The sequence below is a fragment of the Nyctereutes procyonoides genome, unplaced genomic scaffold, assembly GCF_905146905.1.
Source record: "Nyctereutes procyonoides isolate TBG_1078 unplaced genomic scaffold, NYPRO_anot_genome, whole genome shotgun sequence".
Classification (NCBI taxonomy): Eukaryota; Metazoa; Chordata; class Mammalia; order Carnivora; family Canidae; genus Nyctereutes; species Nyctereutes procyonoides.
In genome coordinates, this window is record NW_026575042.1 from 32184937 (window position 1) to 32211395 (window position 26459).

At 45.9% G+C, this 26459-nt stretch overlaps 1 protein-coding gene across 1 annotated transcript in view; it reads left to right on the top strand.

Annotated features, from left to right (window-relative positions):
* The window catches only part of EPHB1 (EPH receptor B1), a 431779-nt gene that overhangs the window by 286622 nt on the left and 118698 nt on the right, over window positions 1-26459 (top strand). Inside the window, exon 4 of the mRNA XM_055321648.1 lies at window positions 5518-5673. Coding sequence (XP_055177623.1) covers window positions 5518-5673 — 156 coding nt within the window. The remainder of the gene's footprint in view (window positions 1-5517; window positions 5674-26459) is intronic.

The following is a 26459-nucleotide window of genomic DNA, read 5'->3' on the forward strand; positions in this document are numbered from 1 at the left end:
GACAGAAGGCGGCGGTGGAGGGAAGAATCACATTTAAAATGCAAGGAGAGATTTCCTTCCTGCAGAGTAGCTGTGACCCCCTGGACCATGCACTGGGAATAGTTAAGCTCTCCCACATTTCTGCTGCATAAAAATGTTGTTTTTTTTTTGAGGCTTCAGTGGATGGGGGGAGGGGTAGAGGCGATACACGCCCTCCACGTATGAAAATTATAAAATAATGTTTGGAGGTTTTCATTTTATCTTCATTGGATATCGGGGAAAATCATGGGAGCTAAAGAGGCTCCGTTGAGTGCTGAGTGACAGGTTAAAGGGCCCCAATAAAGATTAGATGGTCCACTATCTCCTGAGGAAATTGCATAAAAGTGGTTATTCCCTCTTGCTTCTATTAATTTCCTTTTCCTGGCTGCTTGGAAATGCTTCATAACCTGATGCTGCAGATGGGGACGAGAGGCGCTTTCCATTATCTCAATCACTGCACTGTTTATGAGACACTTAATCTGTTTCTTTATAAAGTAATAGTACTGTAGGTGATGGATTTAGTGTCACTGGAAGCCCGCGCACAGGGACGGGAGGGGAGGGGTTTCTCCAGAGCATTGTAAGCACCAGGTCATTTGTTACATGGTTGAGGCTCTGAGAAGTTGGGTGGGCGTTTCAAGGTGACCTTCGGATATCAGCTAGAGGTCACATGTACCGGTCCCTTGTCACTGGAAAGGGGAGAGAAAGGCTGTGTGTTTTTCCTGGGGAATGGCAAATGCACGCATGCTTAGGGACCTGGCACTCAGATCCTGTCTCTTCCTGTCTGCCAGAGTTGGGGGTGGGGAAAGAGGCCTGTGTGGGGAGGTGCCACCCAAAAGCTCCATTTATCACCTGTCTGAACTGTGATCACTTGCAATGGAGGGAAGCAAGCCCCCTTTTCTTAAGGAAACAAAGCCAGCTGGGCTGTACTGGCGACCTTACAGCCCTCCTGCTCCCAGGTGTCTCACTGACCAAGGTCTTGTGCCAATAAGCGGCCAGGTGCAGGAGGCTCTTCCCTTCCCACTCACCTCCTGGAACAATAATGAGACCCTTCTGGCTGAGATCTGGGCTGGGCACTCTCTGACCTAATTTCCCTTCCTGTTCTTCCACTTCTTACTCCTTGCTTTGTTTTTGCCTCTCTTGAGACTTACCTCCTAGCTGCCACAAGAAAATGCTTCTTAGGGTCCTTATCTCATGATGACACATCCTCGTCATGATGCACGTCCTGCCTGACCAGTCCTCTCAGCCTGCATACACATAAATGTCACACGGATCATGCCGTACAGGATTCAGCTTTCATCTCCATTGTCTGCCTCCCCGACCTGGCAGGGTGCTTCCCAATGCCTGCACCCTACCTCCTGCACTGTGCTCTGCCCTTCTAGCAAGGTGCCTAGCCCTGGGCAGGTCTTCCTTAAGCATTTGTTGGGTGAGGGGCTCGTGTAGCCATAGTGATAGTGCTTGACCATACTTTGATATTAAGGGATTTAAAAACTCTGAGTTTTGCTTTAATAATATTAAAGCTAAGAACTGTGTTATCTACCTCGAAATTACCTGAAAGTGTGGATATGTGCTTGTTTAGTTGATCATAGCATTATTATTTTTGTGAATATAGAGAGCGTATAGGCAGGTGTGCCATCCCCGCGCAGCCAGAGTGCCCACCACTCTTCGTTGTGTGTTACTCCCAGCTGCTCTCCATACTCTGGTGACGTATCTGTGCTGAGACCATTTGCTTTTGTTTCCCTTGGCCTAAATACTCTTTGTTAGAATCTCCCCAGAAGCACCATGTATCACCCCTAATTAAAGCTGCATTTTCTCAAGGGGCAACATCATTTTCTTATTTATTTTTCTATGTTAAATTTCTAGTAAAATAACAATGTTGTTAATGTCTGTTTCTTATTAGTGGTGTCTGATACAAGATGAGTTAGAAAGGCTTTGTGGACTAGTCTGGCACTTTAACCATTATTTAAAGCATTAATTCTATGGGAAAATATAGCTCAAGTGTGCTAACAAGTCACAGTCTAAAAGTTTAATAGCTGCCTAGAAATGTTGGTTCTTTATAAATTAGGGGATGCTTAGACACAGGTTTTATTAAAATGTTAACTTATGGCATCTGGTTATTAAGAAGATTCATTCATTTTATAATTACATGTAAAATATATCTTACAGATATAATGATTCACCATTATACAAAACAGAAATAATCTGTGCAGAAACACAGTCTTCATTTGGTTCCAAGATTGATTTGTCTGCTTTGGGACTCTAAACTTATATTCTGACCCTGAATTCTAAAAGTTCTTTCGAAGAAAACTTGTTTTTCAACAGGGAGTGTGTAAGCAGAAGTAGAAAGAAATTTGCATTATTTAGCATTTATTAATGCTGGGTACATTTTCATATTTGAGTTTATTAAATTCTAATGACCTGTGGGAGTTATGAGAAGTGTATGTTTCTTTTTTTATAGATCCTTTTTACAGACAAACAGATTGAGGCTCTAAGGCATTACATAACTTTCCAGTGGTCACCTCGCTGGGAATGAGCAGAGCCAAGAATGGGACCCAGGGCTGTCTAATCACTGCTCAGCGTTCACTGTCCTGGAAAGGATGGAGTCACAACCCCTTCGGGACCTCTATCCCTAACCTTTCTCTGACCATTTTTCCCTAAAGTTTGTCTTAGACCTGCTTTCCTTCATTTCCTCCCCTTGTGGACTTGAGAGCATCTAGAGTCTTCAGGGCGCCCAGTTCTGAGCTTCCTCCATCAGGAATCTCAAAGGAAGGCACTTTCTAAGCCCTCTGCTACTTGTGGATATCAGGATGATTGTTTATGCTGTTAACTTATTAAATGTAAAGCAAGTAGGCTTTTAAATGCTCGAAAGAAAGTGAAAACACCTTGTTCCTCTTGGACTGATACATTAAGGAAATTACAGTGTAGCAAGGGACCCAATGAATGCTTGTGATTCACCATGCTCTCCTCCCCCACTTTCCAGGGAACGGGCTTCTGCTGTGTTTGGGCAGCCTGGGATTTCTCTGTGTTCTTTTTTTTTTTTTTTTTTTAAGGTATTTTTTATTTATTTATGATAGTCACAGAGAGAGGCAGAGACATAGGCAGAGGGAGAAGCAGGCTCCATGCACTGGGAGCCCGACGTGGGATTCGATCCTGGGCCTCCAGGATCGCGCCCTGGGCCAAAGGCAGGCACCAAACCGCTGCGCCACCCAGAGATCCCTTTCTCTGTGTTCTTTAGCTCCAGAACTGAATGGCCCAGCGATGCTGAGTGATTTACAATGGGAAGGATCAAATGCTTCTCACAGGAGACAAGGAAGAGATGTGGAAAGAAGAAAGGGAAGAGGAGAAAGACAGAGAGACTTTCCTGAGTGGGCTTGCAAAGATAGATCAGTAAGCCACATTTGAGGCTACTTTGGGTTTGCCACTTAGAGACACTGCTGATATTTTGTTGAGTCTTTAGTAAAAATGTAATTTTTTTCCTCCACTGAGAAATTTCTTTTGAATGTGCTGAGATGGGCGAGCAACTAGCCCATTTTTACATGGGTTGCAACCAGGAATCTTTAAGAACCTTACTGGGTCATCTCGATAACATTTATGCTAGTGTATTTCATGGAACTTGAATTCAGGGGATGCTCTACAAAATAGGGCTTTTTGGTGAGAAAACAGAATTCTGTATTTCTTTTTTTGGAAGTTCTGAGAAATTCTGTAATAAAAATGAGATTAGCTTTTTCAATACACATTTTCAAATATCTGGCCACAGAACCCTTTTGTAGGTGACAGGTGCTAACAATCCAAAGAACATGGACTCCATGGAATACTTGGGTTATGCCATCCCAGAGCATTACATTTCAGAAATTGCCTCACATCGGAGATGAGCTCCTACCCTGAGGGCATTTCCAGAGTAATTGATATCCTGTACTTCACTACAAGTGAGCAAAGGACAGAGGAAACTTTCCCAGCTTAGGAAATACTCCTTCCTTCTTGTTTTAATAGAAAAACTGTGGGTATTTTTCAAATAGTTTATATGTATATCATCACTATCATTTCTCCCACTGTGTGATTCTGGGCAACTTTTTTAACCTCTCCATGTCTCAATTTCCTCATTAGCAAAATAGATATAATAATAGCTACCCCATAGAGTAATGCATGCAAGGCACTTAACAAGAATGTTTAATGGATAGTGGCTACTGCCATTATTAAAGAATATTCTATACTTTCCAGAGGGAACAATATATTTGATAAGATGAGCTTTGTGTAAGGAGAAACCATTATAATGGTACTTCTGTTACAGCAACAATCACATTGTATTATAATTGTATGACTACACTAGATCAAGAGCTCCTTGAGGGTAGGCTCTGTTCTCTAAATTCTCTGGATGGAATTCTCAGAAGAGTCACAATAAATGTTTGTTGGATGAATTAGTGAGAATGTCAAATGAGTTAACCATGCAGTAAGTTTTACTGTCTCCAAAGAGGATGAGTCAGAGCAAGTTTCCCAGGGACAAGAAGAGTCCAGAGCTGTAATGGTGAGGAAGTAGGACAGGCAGGAGCAGTCTTTTGAGGAATCTGCAAGAAGGAGACCAGATGTCTGGAGTAGAGGGTCTCTGTAGATGAAGCATGGTGAAAGTCTGAAGGATGGCCTGGAGCCAGACTTTTTGGAGCATGGCTTCTCATAGGCAGACCACACAGAGAACTAAAAAAAAAACATGCCTCATGTCTGAGGGTACCTCTAGTGGGCATCGGGCTGTACCAGGCATTCCCAACATTCTCCACTGTCATATACATGATAGATGACACCAAGTGCATGACACATTCCCTGGTGCACTGCCTGCAAAACCATCTTTTTTTTTTTTTATCACACCCCCCGAAGCATTTCAAAATGCAATTAAGGGAGAATGATATTGTTAAGCCAGTAACCTTGAAATCACTTTAATTTCTTTTTAGAGAATCACTCATGAATTTCAGTTCTTTACTATCATTCGTAACAAGTGCTTGTTAACACAACTTACAGTGACCCTCATGAGTGTTGCAACATGACATTTAAGAACCATGGGTCTGGTCCATTATAAACAAGGAACCCTTCCCATCTGAGGATATTAGGTGAGATTTTTTTCAATGAGTGGTTCTGGGTAAGGCCCTGGCTGTTAACCAGGTGGAAGAGGGAGGGAATAACCATTTATAAAGCACTTATGTCCCAGACACTGAGCTACACATTAGATTCATTTTCTCAATTAAATCTCTCGACACACCTGAAAGGGAAGAATCATTATTCATATTGTTCAAGTGAGAGAGGACATTGGTACCATGGAAGGTATATTTCACTAAGGATGTTTAAAGAATTGGAAGTGTTAAATAGGGGTTTCCCTAATCTGAAATGCTCACTTTGTGCAGGGAGGTATCTCATTGTTCTTTTCAGGGGGGCAGGATCTTTCGTTTTCCACATCCAAGGAAGGGCTTCTGACTGCCACTCTTTCATTAATTCTCAGATGGTCTCTTTGTGTTCCAGCCTGCCCTGCCGGGATGTTCAAGGCCAGCCAGGAAGCTGAGGGGTGCTCCCACTGCCCTTCCAACAGCAGATCCCCTTCAGAGGCATCTCCCATCTGTACCTGTCGGACCGGCTATTACCGAGCGGACTTTGACCCCCCAGAAGTGGCATGCACTAGTAAGTGTCTAGTAAGGACTCTGGGCTGTGGAGTTTGGTTCCCTGACAGTGCAAGTGGCGGGTCTGGGACAGGAAAGACTAAGATGCCGGGTTGCAGTACAAAAGAGAAATGCTGGTTGTGGTGCTGAAGTGGACAGCTCCTGGGCTGTTTAATAGCACAAGGTCAAGATTATCATGTTTTTCTACACTCCTCCTCCTAAATGGGAGAGTGTTCCTCCCACCGACACAAGACAGCTTCTGCCCACCAGATGTTAAAAATGACAGCCTTGAGAGTTCTTTTTTTTTTTAAGAGTTTTCATTTATTTGACAGAGAGAGAGAGAGAGAGAGAGAGAGAGAGAGAGTATGAGTAGGGGGAAGAGCAGAGGGAGAGGGAGAAACAGATTCCCCACTGAGCAGGGAGCCCAACTTGGGGCTTGAACCCAGGACCCTGGAATTATGACCTAAGCCAAAGGCAAATGCTCAACGAACTGAGCCATCCAGGCACCCCATCCTCAAGAGTTCTTGAGTGCAAAGTCAAGATCCACTAGGCTAATGCAACAGTTCCTAGTCACCTCCTCCAAGAAGCTCCCTTGGTCCTTCCAGCTGACAGTATTCTCTATTTTCACCACAATTCCTATATCTCAGTGACCAAGCTTTTCTCAACGTCTATTAATTTTATTAATTGCTCAATTATTTTGTAATTTTCCCTTCTCAGTTACCAAAGGAAGATCTTTGTGTGCTGGGACCATGTGTTCATTCTCCCTGTGTCCCTTCCAGTGCCCAGTATGGTGCAGCACCTATCCCCTCGCCAGATGATAAGATCAGAGTCCTGGCTGCAGCATGCATCTCTGAGGCAGAAATTCTAGGGTCTGGGGCTAATGCATCCACTTCACTGCTCTCACATTCTCTATTGTAGAGGGAAGGGCAGTCATCTTGCCAGAAGTGGATGGGGGGCAAATCCACTCCCTGGGTGGGAATCAGGGAGAGGAGAATTTTGTCCCAATATTCTCTCCCAAAATCATGGGGAAATAGAAAGCACTAACTCTCTCTGCGCTGTGCTTTAGAGAGCTTGCTCTGGCTCTCCTCAGTGTTGTAGTTCTGAAACAAAAATGCTTTGTTTAAGTATTCTCATATTTGGAAGTCAGTGTTCCAGGTCAGCCTCTAGTTATGCTACAACTTTCTTCTGCATTAGATGCTGTTGCCTGACTCCCTAGACTTCCCATCACCTCTTTGAACCAAATCCCTCCCTCCAACCACCAAGATAGAAGGGCACAGAGGGAATGTTTTGTACACACTTGCAGTTTGATGGACAGAAAAAATGATTCAGGTCTGAATAGAAGAATTTCTTAATTCTGGCCTTGCAGTGTATGTAAGGGGAAAGAAGAGGAAATGGAAGTGTCTTCTAGATCAAGATTCTGAGATCAATCAATGCTTATAGATTTGGACTGAGAAAAAGCTCCTCCTCTTGTAAGCTGATTTTCCCCAGACCTCCCTCTCTGGTGCTTTATATGAACAGAAATTATTCTGTTTCTGCGGACCGGAGTCCCTGTCTTCCTGTGGTGTATCATCCCCACTGATTCCTGAGGTTCCCTATGGTCTCTGTGAGCATGTGAAGTCCATTTAATGGACTTCTTTAGAATCTGAATCACTGCTGCCTAGATGTTCATACCAAAGACTAGTCTCCATGAGTGCCAAAGCATATGTCCAGGGTCTCACAGCTTCCCTTCTGAAAAAATTCCCATTTGCTTCTGCCATGAGCTCTGTCTTGCTGGTCAGGCTGTCTCTGCAGATCAACTCATGGAAATAGAAGCCTGGGTCCCCAGCTTCCCACTTCAGCAGACACACCCTGTAAATCCATCTAGCCCCTGCATAAGGTCACCTACACAGATGATAGGCCAATGACCAAATGCTCAGAATGCCAATGTGAGCTGTCTTCCCCGCCTATACGGCACCTCTCCATCCACCTCTCAATCCTTATCTTCCAACCATCTCACCTGATGTGCTTGAACCAATAGGACCAATTCCTGGAATAAATAGCAATATCCCAAAGTTTTCAGTCTGCACATTGCAGACCCTCATTCTTCTCCATCTACCCATATCCTAAGTTCACCTCATTAAAATCATACCCCACGGGGATTTTTTTCTCTCCCATCTCTGGTCCAGCTAGCTTTGGAAGCAGGCACACTTTTCTCACCCCCTGTGGCCCCACTAAAATCTCCCCACCTCGTCCAGAGAGGGGATGAATATCAGACTTGTATGCGTCCCCACACCCTTTCCATGGTTTTGTGCTCTTATGCCCCCAGATATAGAACACTAGGGTCAGACCAGAAATTGCCAAATCAAAGCCACAGTTGTCTGTGATGGTCAGACCCCAGGTCAGCTCATGGATGCATCTTTCAGCCCCTAGTCCTGGCCTGCAGGATCAAGCACTTGATGAGGAACCCAGAGGCCAGGCTGGGCCACAGCACAATAGTAGGCAAAACAAGTGTAAATAAACCTATTATTTTATTGAGCCTCATTATATATTTGATTTATTGTATGCCAGGAAAGTACTGTATGAAAAAGTCAATTTGTTGGCTTTTATAATCTCATTAGGGTTTCCTTTTAAAGCATTCTAATTGGAGGTGCCATCTGTTCTTTTAAAAAGGCATCGCACATCACCACAGTAAATAATTTTTCAGATATAAGGAGCATATCTGGAGCTTTTGAGGCCAGGCATGGCCTTGCACTATAGCCTTGGGGGCCCTGACTAGTTCCTTGGGTGAAGCAAGGCAGCCAGGCATGAGCCCAGCCCAGCCCGGGAGAGGGCAGTTGGGTTGGGGAGGGTGCAAGTGCTTGTTCACTTTGCAAGTGTGGTTCTCCATCCATCTAACCAGGAAACAATTGTGGCCCAGCAGGCATAGGGAAGACCCAGCTAAGGGGGAGCTCTGTCCTTCAGTGGGTATCTGCAATGTCTAGGTGGCTGTCAGGGAAAGGGAACAGTGTTGGGAGTGCCCGAGAGCCCAGACCTTGAAGTCTGGAAAGGCCTCAGACTTGGCCTTTCACCATCATCTTTAAATGTGATTCTATCACCAGTTCTACTCATTCACTGGCAATATTGAAGGTTTTATCAGGAATATTATGATTTAAAATGTGCTCTTTTACAAGGCTAAAATATCTATCGTGCATTAAAATTAGTATTTTTTTTGTGTGTGTGTGTGTGAATCCTGTTAGTCTCCTGGGACCAGCATGTATATAGTCATAGTAATTTTATAGTGTTAATTTATTCTCAATTAATCTAAACATTTAGAGTGCACGATAGCTTTTGTAGCCTTATGTGGGCATTTCTTCATTTTCTTCTTATTCTCCTGGGAAAGCTTAGAATCCCCTTGACCTCTGAGAGTCCCTGGTAGCCTTGGGTGTCCAACATTGTCCTTGATGAGGTTCATGGACTCGGCAGGGACTTGGGTACACCCCAACACAGTGTCACAAGCAGTGGTAGGGGCTCTGAATGAAGTCAGAGGAGGGGGCACAGTGGGCCCTGTACCCTAGCGTATGATGTTCTTGATACTACTCTATGGACACATACCTCCCTTCTTCCTTATCCATCATCCTCACACCTCTACTGGGATTAAGCAAAATAGTTTTATAGAGTCTTTGGCACAATGCCCGGTTCATAGTAAACTCTCAATTGATGTTAGAACTTGCTTTGGTTACATCCCTGGAAAGTGTGAAGATTACAGCAGATAGGGAAGCTTCCAGCCTGCTGGGATGTTGGAGCTCTAAGAATAAAGCGACATTCTTAGGGAGAATCCAAGTGCACTGGGCATCACAGAAGAATCTGTGGTGTGGCCCCAGACCACACAGTCACCTGGGCCTGATGGAAACAAAGAAGTGACAGCCCCCGTGGGAGCAGATGCATTGTGGGAGAAGGAGGGAGATACAGACCACAGACCCAGCATCCCAGACGCCAGCTGCCCCAGGGGCCGAGAAGCTGGGCAGGAGAGGTGGCCAGCAAGAGTGGCTTTCAGTCCTCAGGGAGCAGAGACTGGTTCAAGCTCTCAGGGTCAGACATGCTTCTACTCACAAGAGGGTCTGATGGCACAGCAAGTGTGACACGGTCAGCAGAGAGAGGAGCAGGCAGGAGAGCAGAAGAAAGTGCACGGCAGGGTGAAACCAAGCACCTAAATGCACATCTTTGGTTTTAAATAATTTCTAGTTTGCTGGGGAACAAAATGGAAAGGAGGAATTTATGAGGCAGGTGAAAATAGATAATTATGCCTTATAAAATTGCGGTCTGTGAAAAACTATGCAGAAGGACTGGTGTAAAAATAATTTCCTGGTTACATTTCTGACCACAAAACCCTTTTTTTCTGTCACCCCCATGGAAGAAACTTTGATGGATCACAGAGACAAGCTAGTGCTTGTCTTTGTTTCTTTATTTCTGCTTCAAATGCCAGTGGGTTTCCCTCTGCAGATTTAGATCATAGAAATGTAATGAAGGGGCTTCGGAGATCGTAGTTTCATCCTCTGGGCCCATCTGCCATGCCCTCACGAGAGCCCTCTGGGGTCGCCTGGTGACCACCTTGACCCACCTCCTGACTCACGGGTGGAGGCCGGGAAGCTGAGTGGTGAAGCAGGGGCTCCGGGTGTGGATCCCAGCGGTGTGCCCTGGTGCCCAGCACAGCCTGTGAGAGCAGGAGCTCCTTATAGGAGGGGACTGGGCATGATGGAACTCAATGTCAGGAGCTTGTGAGAATTACCAGACGGAGGTCAGTGAAGACCCGAGGTGAAAGCTTGGGTCTGCCTGCCTCCAATGCCATGAACTCACACTCAGTGAGAGCTAAAATTTGGCAGCTCTTAGGACATTGCTGCAGATGGCCATGGCAATGGTGATCTGCTTTCAGTCTTGAATCAACCACCCCCAGAGAAAGATAGGAATCCATTCTTCCCTCTGCCATCTCGGCACACGCCAGTTTGTCTCTCCTAAGCTCCTGCTTTACCTTTAAGGTACTCCTTCCTCTCTTTTATCCCAACCATCCCAGGGCAGCAGGGTGGTCCCTGGGACACAGGGGTTATGGACTGCCCAGTGTGGCACTGCCCAGACCCTGGTCTTCCCTGGCAGGCTGGGTGGATTGGAGGAGGACACCAGGCCCCAGAGGGCGGGGAGGGCCTTGGGATGGCAGAAAAAGAAGGAAGTTCCTCTGCAGCCAGGCCTGATGGTCTTTGGGCCACTGTGAAAAGTCTGTGAGGACATAGGCTCATAAACCTTCTCCGACCAGCCTTGAGGCCTGCTGGACCACGCTCTTCAAGATCTCCTGTGATGTTTTTTTCTTTACAGCAGTGGTGTTTAAATGCAGTCCCTGGGCAAGCAGCCTCAACACCACACAGGAACTAGTTAGAGATAAAATTCTCAACCCCTCCCTAGGCCCGCTGAATGAGAAACTCAGGAAGTAGAGGTGTGGGGGAGACAGCGATCCTAGTTTTTAACAAGCCCTCTAGGTGATTCTGAAGCATGCTAAATTTTGAGAACATCGCTTTAGAATAAGGTTGTTTCTCTGTCCTCTGCTTTCTGGCTCCTGGGGGAGAAAGGCCATCAAGTGAATGTCTGCAGACTAGAACCATGGGGCCTCCCCCTCCCCATTTGTGCCCTGTATATCAGGCTGGAGAAAGAGGGACAGAGACTGTAAATACCTGCATGTGGAAGAGCAGGGGTGGGGTGTAATATGAGTGTGCATGTGTGAATATGCATCAGTGGTTGTGTGTTTTGAGGGAGGGTCTCACTAGTTCTCAGAACACCCCCCACTTGTCCTGGCCCAGTGTTTGCATCATTCTCACTTTTGGGTGGTTAGAGCAGTGTGGAGACCCCCAGGGCACATTAGCCCCAGCTAATGCGGGGCTGCAGGCAATGATGAGAGATGGAAGAGGGTAGAGGTCAGGGAGCGTGGCCTGATTAGAGTGGGCTCAGGGAGGGCTGAGAGAGTAACTGAGGCAAAAAGAAATTGAATGGTGGGGCTCATTCACCCCAGCTCAGAGAGTTGGGCAGGGAGAGAATATAAATGGGTGATGAGCTCATTACTCGGCTGGTCTTCCACCCCACTCAGCAGGAACTAAGCCAGGAGAAAACCTTTATGGTTGTCCCTGCAGACCGACAGGGTAGGGAGGTCCCCCCGAATCACAGACATGCCACCTGAGTCATAGCTCATCAACTGGGGACTGCTTGCTTGTCTACATGCCCACTTTGGGGATGATCTTTTTTTTTTTTTTTTTTTTTTTTTTTTAAGATTTGAGAGAGAGAGAGAGAATGAGCAGTGGGGAGGGACAGAGAGAAAGAGAGAGAGAGAGAAGCAGACTCCCTATTGAGCAGGGACCCCGATGTAATCATGACCTAGAAATCATGACCTGAGCCAAAGGCAGGTGCTTAACTGACTGGGCCATCAGGGCTTCAGGAAGAGATACGCTGTGTATCCCATTCTATAGGTAAAGGACTACTTAATTTTACTCTGATACGTGATCCATGTTGCCCATGAAGTTACATCATCTGTGTTTTTGTGAGGGAGGAAGGCTGTGTTTTCCTTGAGGTAAAATCCTGATAAGGGTCACAGATGAACAAGAGTTGTAGGGCAAGCCGTCATGCCAGATGCCTGGATTTGACTGGTTCATCCACTTGGGTGCAGATTTGAGGGACTGTGACAACCAGCGAAAGCTATTTATAACTGTCGCTGCCATTTCCAGAAGGGTCAGCTCTGCCTTTGTAAACACACTTCCACACTTCTATCATCTACAATTTCCTTTCACAGTTGTTGACCTGAGTGGGTCTAACCCTTAGGAGGCATCAGAGAGCTCAAAGTTTTAAGCTGACAGCCAGGGACACGCTACATTTCTGTTGTGGCTTTTCATCATGAGGGTGTCTGGAGTCACAGATTGTTAACATTCGGAGCCGCCTTCAAGGTCCTGCCATCCAAATCTGTCCTCAGTGTCAACCTCTCTCTCCAACAACCTGAATATTCTGATGACAGACAGCTGATAGATTTTGCAGGACAGCTCTGTTCCATTGCCAAGCAGCCATCATCCATCAGTGAGGAGCCTTCTGGCCCTTGGGTTGGGGCCTGCCTTCTTCTCCTCCTCCCCATTGGTCGGCCACTGAGGACCAATGTTCTGCAGGCCAGCAACTACAGTGTTTAAGGACAACTTCCTCATCCTTCCTGAGTCGCCTACTTTAGGCTAAACACCTGTTATGTTGTCTATTCCCCAAAGCACATGATGTCCTAAACTCCACCGTCTGAGCTGGCCTTTTCTGAATCTCCCACATTTATCAAAAAAGCTCTCAAGATGTGGTGTCGTAGCCAGAAGGAAACGTGTGACCCTCACCTAAGAGCACGGTTCAGTGGAAATGTGATGGATCTTCTCCTGTGCCTGGGATACTGTTGATGGTTTACTGGGGTTGCAGTCCTCATGCTCTAGCTCCTACCAGATGTTTGGCCACCACACATCCAGGGGTTTTGTTTGTCCCTTTGGGAAATGCTGCCTATTTGCATCTTTTTTTTTCTTCCTGCACTGATGAGTGTGACTTCAGAAATGTGTCTTTTGGACCTATGCATAGTGCTCTTTCAAGTCTGGATTATTTTGAGTGCGATTTTTGTTATCTTCCAAATGAGGAGTATTAGCCTAATTGTTAAGAGCGTGCCTGGGTTCAAGTCCCGCTTTGCTGTTTGCCAGCTGTGTGATGTGGGGCAAGTGCTATGGCTTCTCTGTGTCTTCATTTTCTCATCCATAAAATAGGTAGAGTATTGGTGTCTTCCTCACCGTGTTGTCAAGGGTATAGCACCTGTCATAATACTATTTAGAATGCAGTTTGGCATACAGGAAACACTCAATGGAAATAAGCTATTTTATTTTATGGCTATTATTAGAGTTGCTTACCCTACTTTGATGCTATTTGCAAAGCAGCTAAAACCCAAGCAGCAGCATTATTATCATTTAGCTAACATTTCCTCCTTTGGTACACAGGGTTTGTGTACTTTTTTCAGTTACCATTGTTGAAACCTAGGCATACTCTTTTTCTCTGCAGGCTCATAAACATTTGGAAAAAGAAACAATGTCATTTGGCCTGACTTGTACTTAGAGACACACGCTGGTTCTTGTCACTCTTTGCGTGAGGCTCACAAAGCACTGCTTTAACTGTGAAGTTTCAGAAGGAGGAGGGGATTGTGGTAAAATGTAGTCATTTAATCTGTTCTTTTTCATTGAAAATGTGAACGAAACCATCCACCCTGTGGCTCTAGGACCCTGTCGTGTCATGAATGCTCCTTAGCAGTCTTCAGGCAATGACTCTGATGCCAAATTTGCAAGCTCTGGTCCTAGATGGGGCTGGTCTGAGATGCATGTTGGAACTTGATGGTAGCTGTAGCTCATGGTTCTTAAGTATTCCCTGCTCCCAGTTCTTTGCCTCAGGGGAGAAGGCAATCAGAAAGAGGTGGCTTTACAACCTTTGTCCTCTGCCACTATCTCTGAATATTCTGTACTTGTTAGAGCTATTCAGGTATAGGATGTTCTCTGTCTGCTGGACAGGAAGCTCGTTGACATACTGGCCTGATTTTTTTTTTTTTTTACCCTCTTCTATACAGTAGTTGCCCAACATAGTCAAGTGGTAAGAGCCCTTCTGTTGGAATCAGATAGACCAGGGTTAACTCTTGACTCCGTGCTTCCCTTGCAATATGGCCTTGGGTAAATTACCTAACCTCTATGAACTTTCATTTCTTTTCTGTGAAATGAAGATACTGTTTGGTTTTGTCCCCACTGTGATGATGTATGTAAAATAACTAACTCAGTGTTAGACATAGGGTAAATGCTCAATAAGTGATTGTCCTTGTTTGGTTGTTATAAATAAGGACAAGAGGTGAGCCTGAGTCATATCTCAACTGCATAGTCCAAAATAGGAACAGAATAGAAGTGTGGGGGAAATGGGCATTTTACAGCAAATACCCTGGAGAGCCATCCTAGGTTGGCCGAATGGTGACACCATCACCCCGTCTCCACCCCATCATAATGTGATCACAAATCTGTGTTATCATTTGTACAGACCACTTTGCTCCTCAGTCCTCACAGGTGCTCCCCAGATGGCCTCCTGATATCCTCTAGTCTCCCCTCTTCCATCTGTGTAACTTAGTATCAGACCCTGATCCAATTCTGACACCAAGTCAGAGGCCAAGTTCAAGTGTCATAGTGGGGGCTAGGATGTATCTCATTCCCAGACTTCTGGCCACTGTTGTCTCTATGGCCACTTTTTGAGGTCACTACTATCAATCAGCCCTGGACCCCATATGGACCACCCCCCACAACCTTGCTACTGACCATTGACCTTGTCTAAGAATTGGGTTTGGAATCTACCTTTAATTCCATAATTGGCGAGTGGGGGGCAGAGGGTGTCCCTGGCTCCACCTCTCTTTCATTCCATGGCCTTCCAGTTGCCATCTTAGAAACCTGGTATCAGCCAGTTCTTTCCCAGACCAGAACTGTGACCTTCCAGATTTCCTGGTTTGGGAATACATGTGAATGTGGCAAGGAAGCCAGAAACAGAGACCCACATATATCACCATGGCTTCACTTGTGTGTGACAGAGACCAGGACACCCAGTGTCTTTAACAGTCACCAAAGATTTAGAAGGAAGCCACTTTCCATTTAGTGTGAAGGTAGATTACTAACATTTTCCAGGGAACAAAAGCCACTTGAGTAATTAGTGGAAGTGTACAGAAGACATGCTTGTGATGCCTGCCAAGTGGGCTTCTGAATTGTGTGGCAAGGTGGGTGAAGTGAACAAAAATGGGTCTCATTGTCAGTTTGGGTATGCCCATGCCCTCTGAATTATGTGTGGCATAGGACTGGGTTGTCAGCATTTTGTAGTGATTTATTTTGAAACTGTGTGCCTGGTGCTTTTAGAAACTTTCCACACAATTGGCTGGAAAGTACCCAGTCGGAGCCAGACACCTGAGAACTATTATGTTATAGGGTTGGCTGTGGGCTTCAAGGCTGGCCTCCGCAATGGATAAATGATCACGGATGACTTTGCAGAGAAAGAGCAGGCTACAATCTGAAGTCAGCCTGTAGAAGGGCCAGGATTCCCTCCAGCCTATGCCAGAGGCCACCTCCATCCTCTCAGTCAACAGTGCTCTGACTCTGAAGTCACATCAGGAAGAGTGGCTTATCTCAGGGGCTAAGGGCAGAGGGCCAGAGGCTGCCTGGACACAAGGGTCCCACTGTCTTCCCACTATATTCTATAGAGAGAAAATCAGGGCAGTGGTAGTAGTGGTATGCTGTCCTCTGCATGGCTGTGGGCTCAGACTTGGAGGAGATGCCCAAGGCGGCCTTTTGAGCAGCTCCTCTGGGTCACCTCTGAGCTCTGTTCACCTTGAAAATGGGGACAAAGGCTGTTCAATTGTGCTGTCTGGAGTGAGGCCTTCATGGCATCTGTGTAGTGAGATGAAGCTTGGTACGAGCTCGCTGTGCTGACCAGACGTATGCAGAAGGTGGGTGGTTTGGCGGGGGCAGGTGGGCTGTGGGCAATGGGAAGCTATGGTCACTGCCAAGCCCTGACGGTGCTCAGTGAGCACAGATGGAGGGCTACTCGGTTCCTGTAAAGAGCACGCTGTCTACTGGCCAGCAAAGGGGGACTGTGTGTGAGGTGAGAATTTGTTTTTCTTGTGAGTGAAGGGCAGTCTTCGCGCCCAGGCTCTGTGAACAGGTCTGTGCAGAGCTCTAATGAGGGTAGCTGTGCCCATACCTGCAGCCCCTGCTCAGGCCTTAGGGCCAAGGCCTCTTCTGAGCAGACCTCACGTGCTGTGTGCCATGGCACTCCACCACCATGCCGGCTACAACAGATTAGATCGGGAATGTAGGTGCCTGACGAGACAAGACAATAGCTGGTGCTGAATGAAGTCTCACCACGTGTGAGGCATTGTGCTGAGTCCCTGATGTGGATCTCCTCAATCAATCTCACAGAATATAAGCTAGGTACCACTGTCATTCCCCATTTATAGGTGACAGAACCGAGCTCCAGAAGGGCTTGCGCATAGGTGAGTGAGTGGCCGGGCCTGGTTTCCAGCCAGGCCTCACTGGCTGGGTTCAGGACTCTTTCCCTTCAGTGTGAGGCTGCTTCCTTCAGGAAGGAGGACCTCTGCTTCTGAGGTGGCATGTCACCAAACTAATGACACCCCACTTGAGGCAGTGAGGGATCACACTTCATCGTCTCAGACTCGTCGTGTGATCTATATGATGGTGTCTGTGAAGCCTGTCTTCTGCGAGCCTGGGGCAGAAAGAATTGGGCAGGGGAGGCACCAGTGTCCTCTGCTGTGGACCCTGGGTGAGTGTTCGGGCTAACTCCATCGTTTCCCTAGTATACACAGTCCTACTGCAAAAATGCTCACACAGACCTCAGTAGGGTGGGGCAGGGGGCGCACATACGCTGGTATTTGTGGAGGAAATTCACCTAGAAATAGAATTGCTGGGCTGGGGGGCACATGCATGCATAAAGCCAATCAGTATTACCCCAGTGCTCTCCCAAAGGACTCATGGGTATAACCCGTTTATACCCTGGCAGGAGTGTACATCTTACTTCTCCATACATGGGTCAGCTTTTACTTTTTGCTGATTTGACTGATCTAGTAATTTTGACTAGTATTTCCCTAATTATAAATTAGTCTGTATTTTTCATATGTTTCTTGACCAATTTATCTTGTCTTCTGGGAATTAACTGTTTATAACCCTTGCCCTTTTTTCTATTTAAAAACATTGATTTCTAGATGCCCATTAATTATATGTGACATCTGTCCCCCAGCCCTCCACTGATTTTTAACTCTATATATGGGCATAGCATTTTGTTTTGTTTTGTTTTGTTTTGTTTTGTTGGTCATATTGATGTTTTTAATTTTTCAATTCAAACCTGACCATCTTTTTCTTTCTGGTTTTGGAAATTTGTGTATTGACTTTTGCCTGAGTTTTGTTTATGTCCTTCCACTCTAAGGTATAAAAACAATCTCTTATATTTTCTTTCAATTCGTTATATAGTGTTTAGGTTTAGCTCTTTCCTCCATCTGGAATTTATTTTTGTGTAGCATGTGATACTGGTGTTCTTACACCTTATTAAAAATAACATCCCATCAACTCCACCTGAATTGTCCACATGTTAGTGAGATGCCTCTTTTATTATCTACTAAATGCCTGTATATGCTTATCTTTATTTTTTTCCATCAAAGAATGTTCTGTTCTGGCATCATTTCTGATCTGCTCTAAAGATGGTCACTTTATAAACATTTAAATAACTTGTAAATCAAACCCCTACGTATTACTCATTTGTCAAAAATGTCTTGCCCATTCTCAAACATTTTTTTTTATTAATTTTTATTGGTGTTCAATTTACCAACATACAGAATAACACCCAGTTCTCAAACATTTTTTTCTTCAAGATGAACTTTGAAATCAGCTTGGCTCATTTCATTAAGCAATCCTATTAAATTGAGATTGGGATTGCATTGAATATATGGATCACTTTGGGAAGGTCTGTCATATTTATGATATGCCTCTCCATCCAGGAGCATGGTATTCAAGTCTACTTTTGTGCCCTCGAGTAAAGTTTTATAGTTGTCTTCATGCAAGTATTATTATATAGGCCTTGTGAGACTTAATCGTATGTACTTTATGGGTTTTGTGGCTATTGTGAGTAGGTACTTTCCTTCATTATATTTTTAAATAGGTTATGCTTATCCTTAAGAGATGACTCCCTTGTGGTGGGAATAGTGAGTTTCCCATCAATGGAGGAATCAAATGGAGGCTGGCCAGCCACGTAGGGACTGCAGAGGGCATTCACCACCAGGGGCACACTGTGATATGCAAGGTTTCTTTCTCTTCTAAGAATAAGTGTGTCTATGAAGTGTCAGAATGAGGACTTGATTTTGGATGACCTATAACTTTCTGGGAGGATTATCTACTTTCTCAGTTTCTCTTTTTGTTGCCCTGACCTTGAGTTGTTGTTTTTGGAAACTGGATCTTTCCCGTATCCCTGGAGAGAGGCGGCACAAGTTTCTTTTAGAACTGAAAGGGACAACACCTGGAAGATTCTTCTGTGTATTCCCAGGGAAAATCGAATGAATAATCCATGAGTCCAGGGCACGTATCTTCACCAGCCTTGTCAGTCAGTGGTTAGTTGGCTGTTTTACAGGTGCCCATCTCCCCTGCAGAGTTTTGAACTCCTCAGGGCAGATGTCACTGAATTTATGAATAGCACAATCTTATACACAAGGCACAGCACCCAGTGGTGTATCAATAAACGTGTCTAGATTGATCAGTCACACATCAATGAAAGATTAGGCCCAGAGAGTGTAAGTGACCTGCCTAAGGTCACACTATGGCAAAGCTGGCCCTCAGCCCTGATCTTCTCTTTGTGAGTCCACTACATCTTTCAGGACTCCACAAGGCTTCTGAGCCTCGTTTTTGGGCAAGGAAAGAGATCGTGAAGGCCAAACCTTTAGGATGACGTAACCTATAGCTTTCCTTGACTCAAAGTGTTCCCAAGGAACATGTAGAAGAGAGTCATGTCAAAGCTTCCCTCTCCCTGGCCTCACCTTTGACCACAAATAGAAGTTCAGCCATGTGTACCTCCTACATGTAGGCAGTTGTGTGAGACATTCCTACTAAAATAAGCTGCCTCCCCAGGTACAGGCATCTCAGCCATACTCTGCAGCCTTATAGAAACTAGACACTTGGGCTCCAGCTCAGACCAGGTAGAGGGGCTGTCTTTTTTCCCAGAAAGTGAAATCCACCCCCTCTCTCCCAGACAATTAGCTCTATTGAAGCAGGAGAAACAAGAAGTACTTTCTACCAACATTGGTGTTTGGTGAAATGTATAACACTAGGTTCTCCAATTCTCCTGAAATCCCTCCCAGCAGGGTCCCTCCTTGTTTTGACTAATCATTTCTTCTTATTACTAACTGTTATGATTAGGAGAATTGCCTGAGTACAGGCCCAGTGTTTCCAAGACCCTAATGAGCAACACGTGCAGACTTGCTCAGCTCAGCGCTGGAGCCACTGTTGCTCTGTCTCTATAGGGAAGCCACTGAAACAGTTCAGGAATAAGAGCTTCCTGCCACCCTGAGCACTCCCCCACACACCCCTACGTCCAGCACTTGGCTGCATTGGCATCACTCCTGCACCTGGGTGGAAGAGTTGCTAAGGATGAGCTTTGGGACTGGCCAGGCCTGTATTCAAGTTTTGATTCCACCACTAACCAGCCTCGTGACCTAGGCAAGCTCCTTAATGTCTCTGAGCTACAGGGTCCTCATGTTTAAGGTGGAGATAATAGTTTCTACCTCATTGAATGTTGAGAAGATGAGATTTTATTAAATAACATATCAAAATACCAAAGAGCGTATTTTGCATCTAGGATTTGTTATTAAAACAAAACTCGGAATTCCATACAGAACACCACTGAATGGGAACTGAAGCTCTGCTCATTCAGATGATCCCTGTAGAAATCTACTTTAGGAAAATAGCCGGCATTAATCATCATGCCACTTAGTGGCATGAAGCAAGTGAGTTCCACCAAATCAGTGCCTTGTCCTTCTGACTTCCATGCAGATGGCACAGGTGTCTGTCCACAAGAAGCCTATGTTGAACCACTTCCAAAGGTGGCATAAAATTATCTCTGGGAACATTGGGATCCAGGGCTGTTAGGAAATGTAAAGTAACATGACTTCCCCAGCTTTCAGCTACCTCTTCTCCTTGCCTCAGAAGGACAGCCTGCATTTTGAGGGGAGCAGTCAGGGTGCCAGCTTGCAATGGGACAGGTACCACTCAGCTTTCTAGCCCTGCTGCCTCTTTGGAAGGGGCACTCAGAACTTTACACACTATCACCTTCACATTTTAAGCTAACAGTATTCCAAATGTCTGGTGCTCATCACTCACAGATTGTAGACCGTTCTCATTCTTTTTGTAGGGATCCCAAGCCCCTCTGAGCTTCTACTATTGAGTGAAGGATTCCTCACTAGTCCATTTAGATTCCCCTACTTTGCACCAGGTCTCTGATAAATTATTTGTGGTTTTCTGAGATGGCCTCAGACAGCCACCCCATATCCCCCAGTGAGAAAACCTGACAACTCCTGCTGCTACTGACTCCTCTTACTATGGTGTTATTGGTGCCTGACATAGAATTTTAGGAACTGCCCCACTGCCACCCATGGCACCTCTCTGAGGGGGACAGGCAGCGAGCAGGCCCATGCCCCTCTCCAAGGTTCTGAATCAGCACGCACACCCATCACAACGCTTTCCTCTAGGACAGTGGTCACTCTTGTCCAGTCTCTCCCAGGAATTCTACACCAACTGCAGGAATGATGGAAGAGGAATTGGTGTCTTGGGAGGGGAAGAGACAGGGAGAGAGATAGAGCTGAACTTAAGCTGGGAAGTGTCATGGCTACACATGGCACCTAAAAGAATAGGTTTTTTTTTTTGTTTGGCATTGTTTTCGAATAACCAGTTACCAAAGAAGGAACCACAACTGAACATGAAACTGACTTCATATTTATTTGATAACTTTACCGTCTTTCTGATAGTTGCAAAATTTCCCCCTTTGGCTTATGTCCTGGTTTCAGCCCTGTATCCCGTGTTGAGAGCAAAGGTATAACAATCAGCCTGACCTGGTTTTCTACCTATTTTGCCTCCATAGAAGACCTCATCATATATCTACAGCCCCATTTCCATGTCTGTCTGTGTTTCTTAACTCCTATCTATCTCTCCATAAAATCTCAAAGGACTTTCCCCTTTCTTCAGGAAGCCTCCCAATTATTCAGACATGGTTCCTTAAGTAACTGCTCAGAGTGAGCAGTAAATAAAGAGATGTCCCAACAGTACTGTCATTTTTTATAACTAATCCTGGACCCACCCATGTCTTCTTGGGCCCCCACACCATGCTTTTTGCACCATCCCTACCCATGATGTCATTTTCTGATCTCCCTCTCTATCCCTTCTTAACCCTTAACCCACATTAAAATATGCAGTCAGTTTTCCGAACTACCATCTTGACTCTTCTGAACCACAAGAACATTATCTCTGCATTATTTTGTCTTACTATATTTAAGAGTCTTGAGTATCAACTGTCCTTGGCTCATTCCCTGATCCTATTCCAACCCTTTCTCCTGAAGGAAGATTGAGTAGAAGTTATAGTTTGCTGTGGGAGTAAAAGAGGGGCTTCCCTGCCCACAGGGTGAGGGAGAACAAACAAGCCCAGGTAACATGTCAAGGCCAAACCACCCTTGGGAGGCCAGGGGGCAGATATATAGGTGTACAAAGGAGTTAAAAAGAGCTGGATCCATTCTGGCATTATAGCCTCATGCCCAAGATTAGGCTTCTCTTCCTTCCTGGATGTGCTTGCTGGGGTTAAGGGACCTAAAGTGTATAGACTGGAGCACAGAGCCTCCAAAATGTTCTCCTCTCATATAGATCCAACCTGGTGACAAGGCCCCCAGATGCCATCTCTGAATATTTTGTTCTACATTGATCTTACCTTTCCCCAGACATCTGTAACTCTTTGTGTCTGTATTACTTATGTTGATCCTTACCTGTATGTGTCCACAGTTCCCACTACTCCATGAGTGGGTGGGGGGCTCACCTCACTAGAAAACATCTGGGTTCACCAACATCATGGGCTGAAACCTAAGTATCTTCATGGCTTTCAGTGTCCAGCACAGTTCTGGGCATGGGGTCTCTGCCCAAGGAATGAGGGGCTGCACAAGGTCAGTCTTTATTGGATGAATGGTTTGGGGTTCCAAATCATCTAATAATGACAATACTACTAATAATAGCAGCTGATATTTACGGAGTTCCTCTGTGTACCAGCCACACAGCTGAACTCTTTGGGTGTATTTTCTCATTAAATCCTCAAAACTACTACTTTTTCAGATGAGAATATTAAGGCCTAGCAATTCATCTTCTCAAGGTGCACCCACAAGAGAATATTTTTGAACTTGGTTGCTGTGAACATCTAGCGGGTTCACTGGTTAGATACAAGGAACTATAAGTCCCTGGGAGTCTCTGAAAAATGATGTGTGTATTCAAGAATATGTCCATTTTTCTGGGGAAAATCTTCATTGCTTTCATCAGATTCTTCAGGGGGTTGTACACACAATGTGGAGGAGCCCATTGCTGGCCTGATGCAGAGCAGCATAATCTCAGCCTGCACATGGGGTCTCCCTGGAAAGTTTTACCTCATCACAGTTGTCACCGTCACCAGCTTCCCTTGGGGAGGGATGCAGGGATGTAGAACCTGGCTGCAGCAGTATAGTTAGCTGGACCCTGCCTGGTTGGCATCTTGGACCAGACTGAAGTTCACATCTAAATTCTGAGACCAGGAAGTTGGCCTTATTAAGATTCCTGATAAAGGAATTGGCTTTTAGGACTTACCTATCTTCAGCAGATTTTCCCTCTGATTACTCAGGAGTGCTCTTATTTCCAGCTTAATGCCTACAAATACACTCACCCACTCTCTCCCACCCACCCTGGCTCTCCATTTTTCTAAGAAAAAAAAAATCATCTGGCCTAAATCACATTAAGAAGCAGGAGATTCTATCTCAATATGGTAACACTTGGGCCAATCCTATGTCCCTAGAAGGATCTTTTCTGTTTAACTCTTTGAGTTCCCAATACCAACCCAATACCAATATGCAGGCTGAGCCAACCCCTTGGCCACATTCTGGAAGACACAGAGCCCCATCCCCATAACCCAGGACCTACCATGCCCTTCCCACTTAAACCAGCTCAGTGGTTTTCCCATCTTTTAAAAGGACTGAGTCTCTTTAGCCCTTTTCACAGGAAGCTTTCATCAGTAGTAACCGTGGCAACAGATCAGAGAAGCTTCAAAAAGCCTGTCTGTATGTAATTAAGAAAAACGAGGACGTGGACGCAAGAGCAGTGAGCTTACACAAGGAGCCTGTGGCTCTGAGCCCTGCCACTGCACGCACTGAGGGCTTTTGCTGACGGAGATGACAGATTTTCTTCTCCCTCTGACTTCCCTCTTCACTCCCCCTTTTAGCGTTTTTGTGTGGTTGTCTCAGTTGGCCTGCTTCCTGGGGATATTGCTGGGAACTCTGGTTCTGGAAAGATACTCCCTGCAGGGCTAGGGCCTCAAACCCAGGGAGGGCAGCTTGAATGAGCAGAGGTGGTTCAGCACCTTTCCCTTGGGAGTTTATTCAGAGGCTAAACCTGCTCTGGTCAGGCTCTCCAAGTACAGGAGAGGCAGAGCAGCCTGCTGGCAGGGACATGCCCTCATCATTAGGCCAGTGGAGCAGAGACCAGGGACCATTGGTGTTTAGCCACCCAGACATTGGGCCCTATCTTGTCCTGCCCGGGGCAGACCTCCCAGGAAAAGGAGCAGGAGCTAAGCATTGTTGGGAGGCAATCTTAACCTGGTGACTGTTTTATCTCTCAGCACTTATTCTTACTTGAGTCATCTAATTTTCTCGATGTTTTCCTTCTTTCCTATCTGTTTTATTTTACCACAGTGTAAGATCTATGGGAGCCGAAGCTGATCTGTCTGGCATTTCTCCTAACCCCTGAGTGCCTAGAATAGCACAGAGTATTTCTTAAAGGAATGAATGAGCAGATGATGAGTAGGGAACAGGATCCCAGTCATTGCTTGTGGCTCATGCTTGGGCCACCTCCACAGGTGTGCTCTGTGATCCCAGGCACTGTGCTGGACTCCAAGATACCAAGACACACCCTTACTGTGGAGGATACATAGCAAGGCATATTGGGTTCTCCCAACTCTCCTTGAAAGGAAAGGATTAAAGGATTCAGATATATGCTACCATGGACTCAATAACCATGGGCCCTACAGGCCCCCATTCATGCCTCACAGATGCATTTCTCTGGAATGCAGTCATGAATGAGAAGGGGGCAGTAGTTGCTTTATATGAAGGCTATTTCTAAATAAACATGAAAAAAAACTTTCCTGGAAATGCACCACTTTTTTTCCTGAGTGGGAAGCAGACTTGGGAAGCAGCAGCATCAACTGAAATCTTCCCAGATGCCATGGACACCACTGGATTAGGGACAGGGAAGGCGTCTTCAAACCAGCTCCTCCCTTGCCACCTTTATGTCACTAAAGCCTCTACCACTCAGAGTTACAAGCAGTGAGTCCTCACTGCGGCCGTGTCTGTACCCTCCCTCTTCCCCACAGCAGGGCATCTCACATTGGAGTGGGGTGCACACATATAATCTTAAGCCATGTATCCTGAGCAGAGGTCAAAATCAGGTACAAGGGTTTTGCTTCCCCTTGGCAAAGAGCAGGGGCCTGGGAACCTTGGAGACAAGCCAGCCACAAGCTCCTGCCCACTTGGAGACGAGCCAGCCACAAGCTCCTGCCCACCAGGAGGCCACTGTGTGGTGAGGACAACACAGAAGAAGAGGTCATCACCAGGCAATGGTGGAATCTGTGTTAGCATCTAGAAATGGGCTTATGGAATGCCAGGGATGGAGGGTATATGACTGGAGGCATCAGTCAAGCCTCCTGGTGGAATGAGTGCTAGATCTTAAAGGGTGTCCAGGAGTTCACCAAGAATATAAAGAGGAAAAGAATTCCATACGGCAGAGAACACTGTGCAGAGGCTCAGGGGCATGAAGAGAGTTTAGTGTGCACAGGAAATCACAGGAATCTTCCTATTGGCCACGGTGTAAGGGCAATGGTCAGGTGGCCAGGGGTGAGATCGTGAACGACACAACTGCATGGGGACTTGAAGGATGTGGATAGGAGAGTAGATTTTGGGCCTTTGGGGTTTGAGCAGGGGAACACTATGATCTCATGTACATTTCAGAACTCACGCTCTGACAGGAGAGAATGGATAGGAGGGATGCAAAACGATGTGGGAGGATTTATGAAAAGGCTGTTGCTATAGGGCAGGAAGGTCCACAGGGCCTGGAGTTCTGAGGTGGTGGAGGTATTGAGGAAAGGAGCGTTCTGAGGAAAAAGAGGTGGGGCATCACTGTGGTGACAGTCCATCTGTGGGGGACACAGAAGATGTGACTGTCAGGGTCTGGCTGGTGATGACTCATGGTGTCAAGGAAGGGAAGGGCTGAATAGGTGTTCCCTGCATTAATCATGTAGGAGGCCACAGGAAAAGTGGACGTGGTGGGAGGAGCGTGGGAGTAATCAGGCTGCACGTGGCTGAGCAAGGAGAGAAGAGAGCCTCCACTTTGAAAAGCTCAGCCAGAGCGCAAAGAAGAGAGAATGTCAATGTAGAAAGATGCCAATGACAGCGTTTTGGTTTTAAAATGGCAAAAATGAGGGTAGCCTGGGTGGCTCAGCAGTTTAGTGCTGCCTTCAGCCCAGGGCCTGATCCTGGAGACCCGGGATCGAGTCCCATGTCGGGCTCCCTGCATGGAGCCTGCTTCTCCCTCTGCCTGTGTCTCTGCCTCTCTCTCTGTGTCTCTCTGTGTGTCTCTCATGAATAAATAAATAAATCTTAAAAAATAATAAATAAATAAAATGGCAAAAAAAAATGGAGGTTAAGCAGAGCAGTGGAGTCAGGGGAGAGGCTGAAGTTGAAAGTCATGGGGGACAGGAGATACTTGAAATGGGGAGGCCTCCAAAGGGTAGGAAGGATGGGTGGCCACCCTACTGGGCAGTACCTATCCCTGCTCTGTCACCCAAGGCTGTTCCAGTGAGAGCCTCACGATGTCCCAAGAATGCAAGAAGATGGCACTGTTAAAGAATTCACTCCACACCCAGTGGAAAGCAAGCCCTGGAGGAATGTATTTATTAGGAGTATGAGAAACGGTGGCCTGTGGA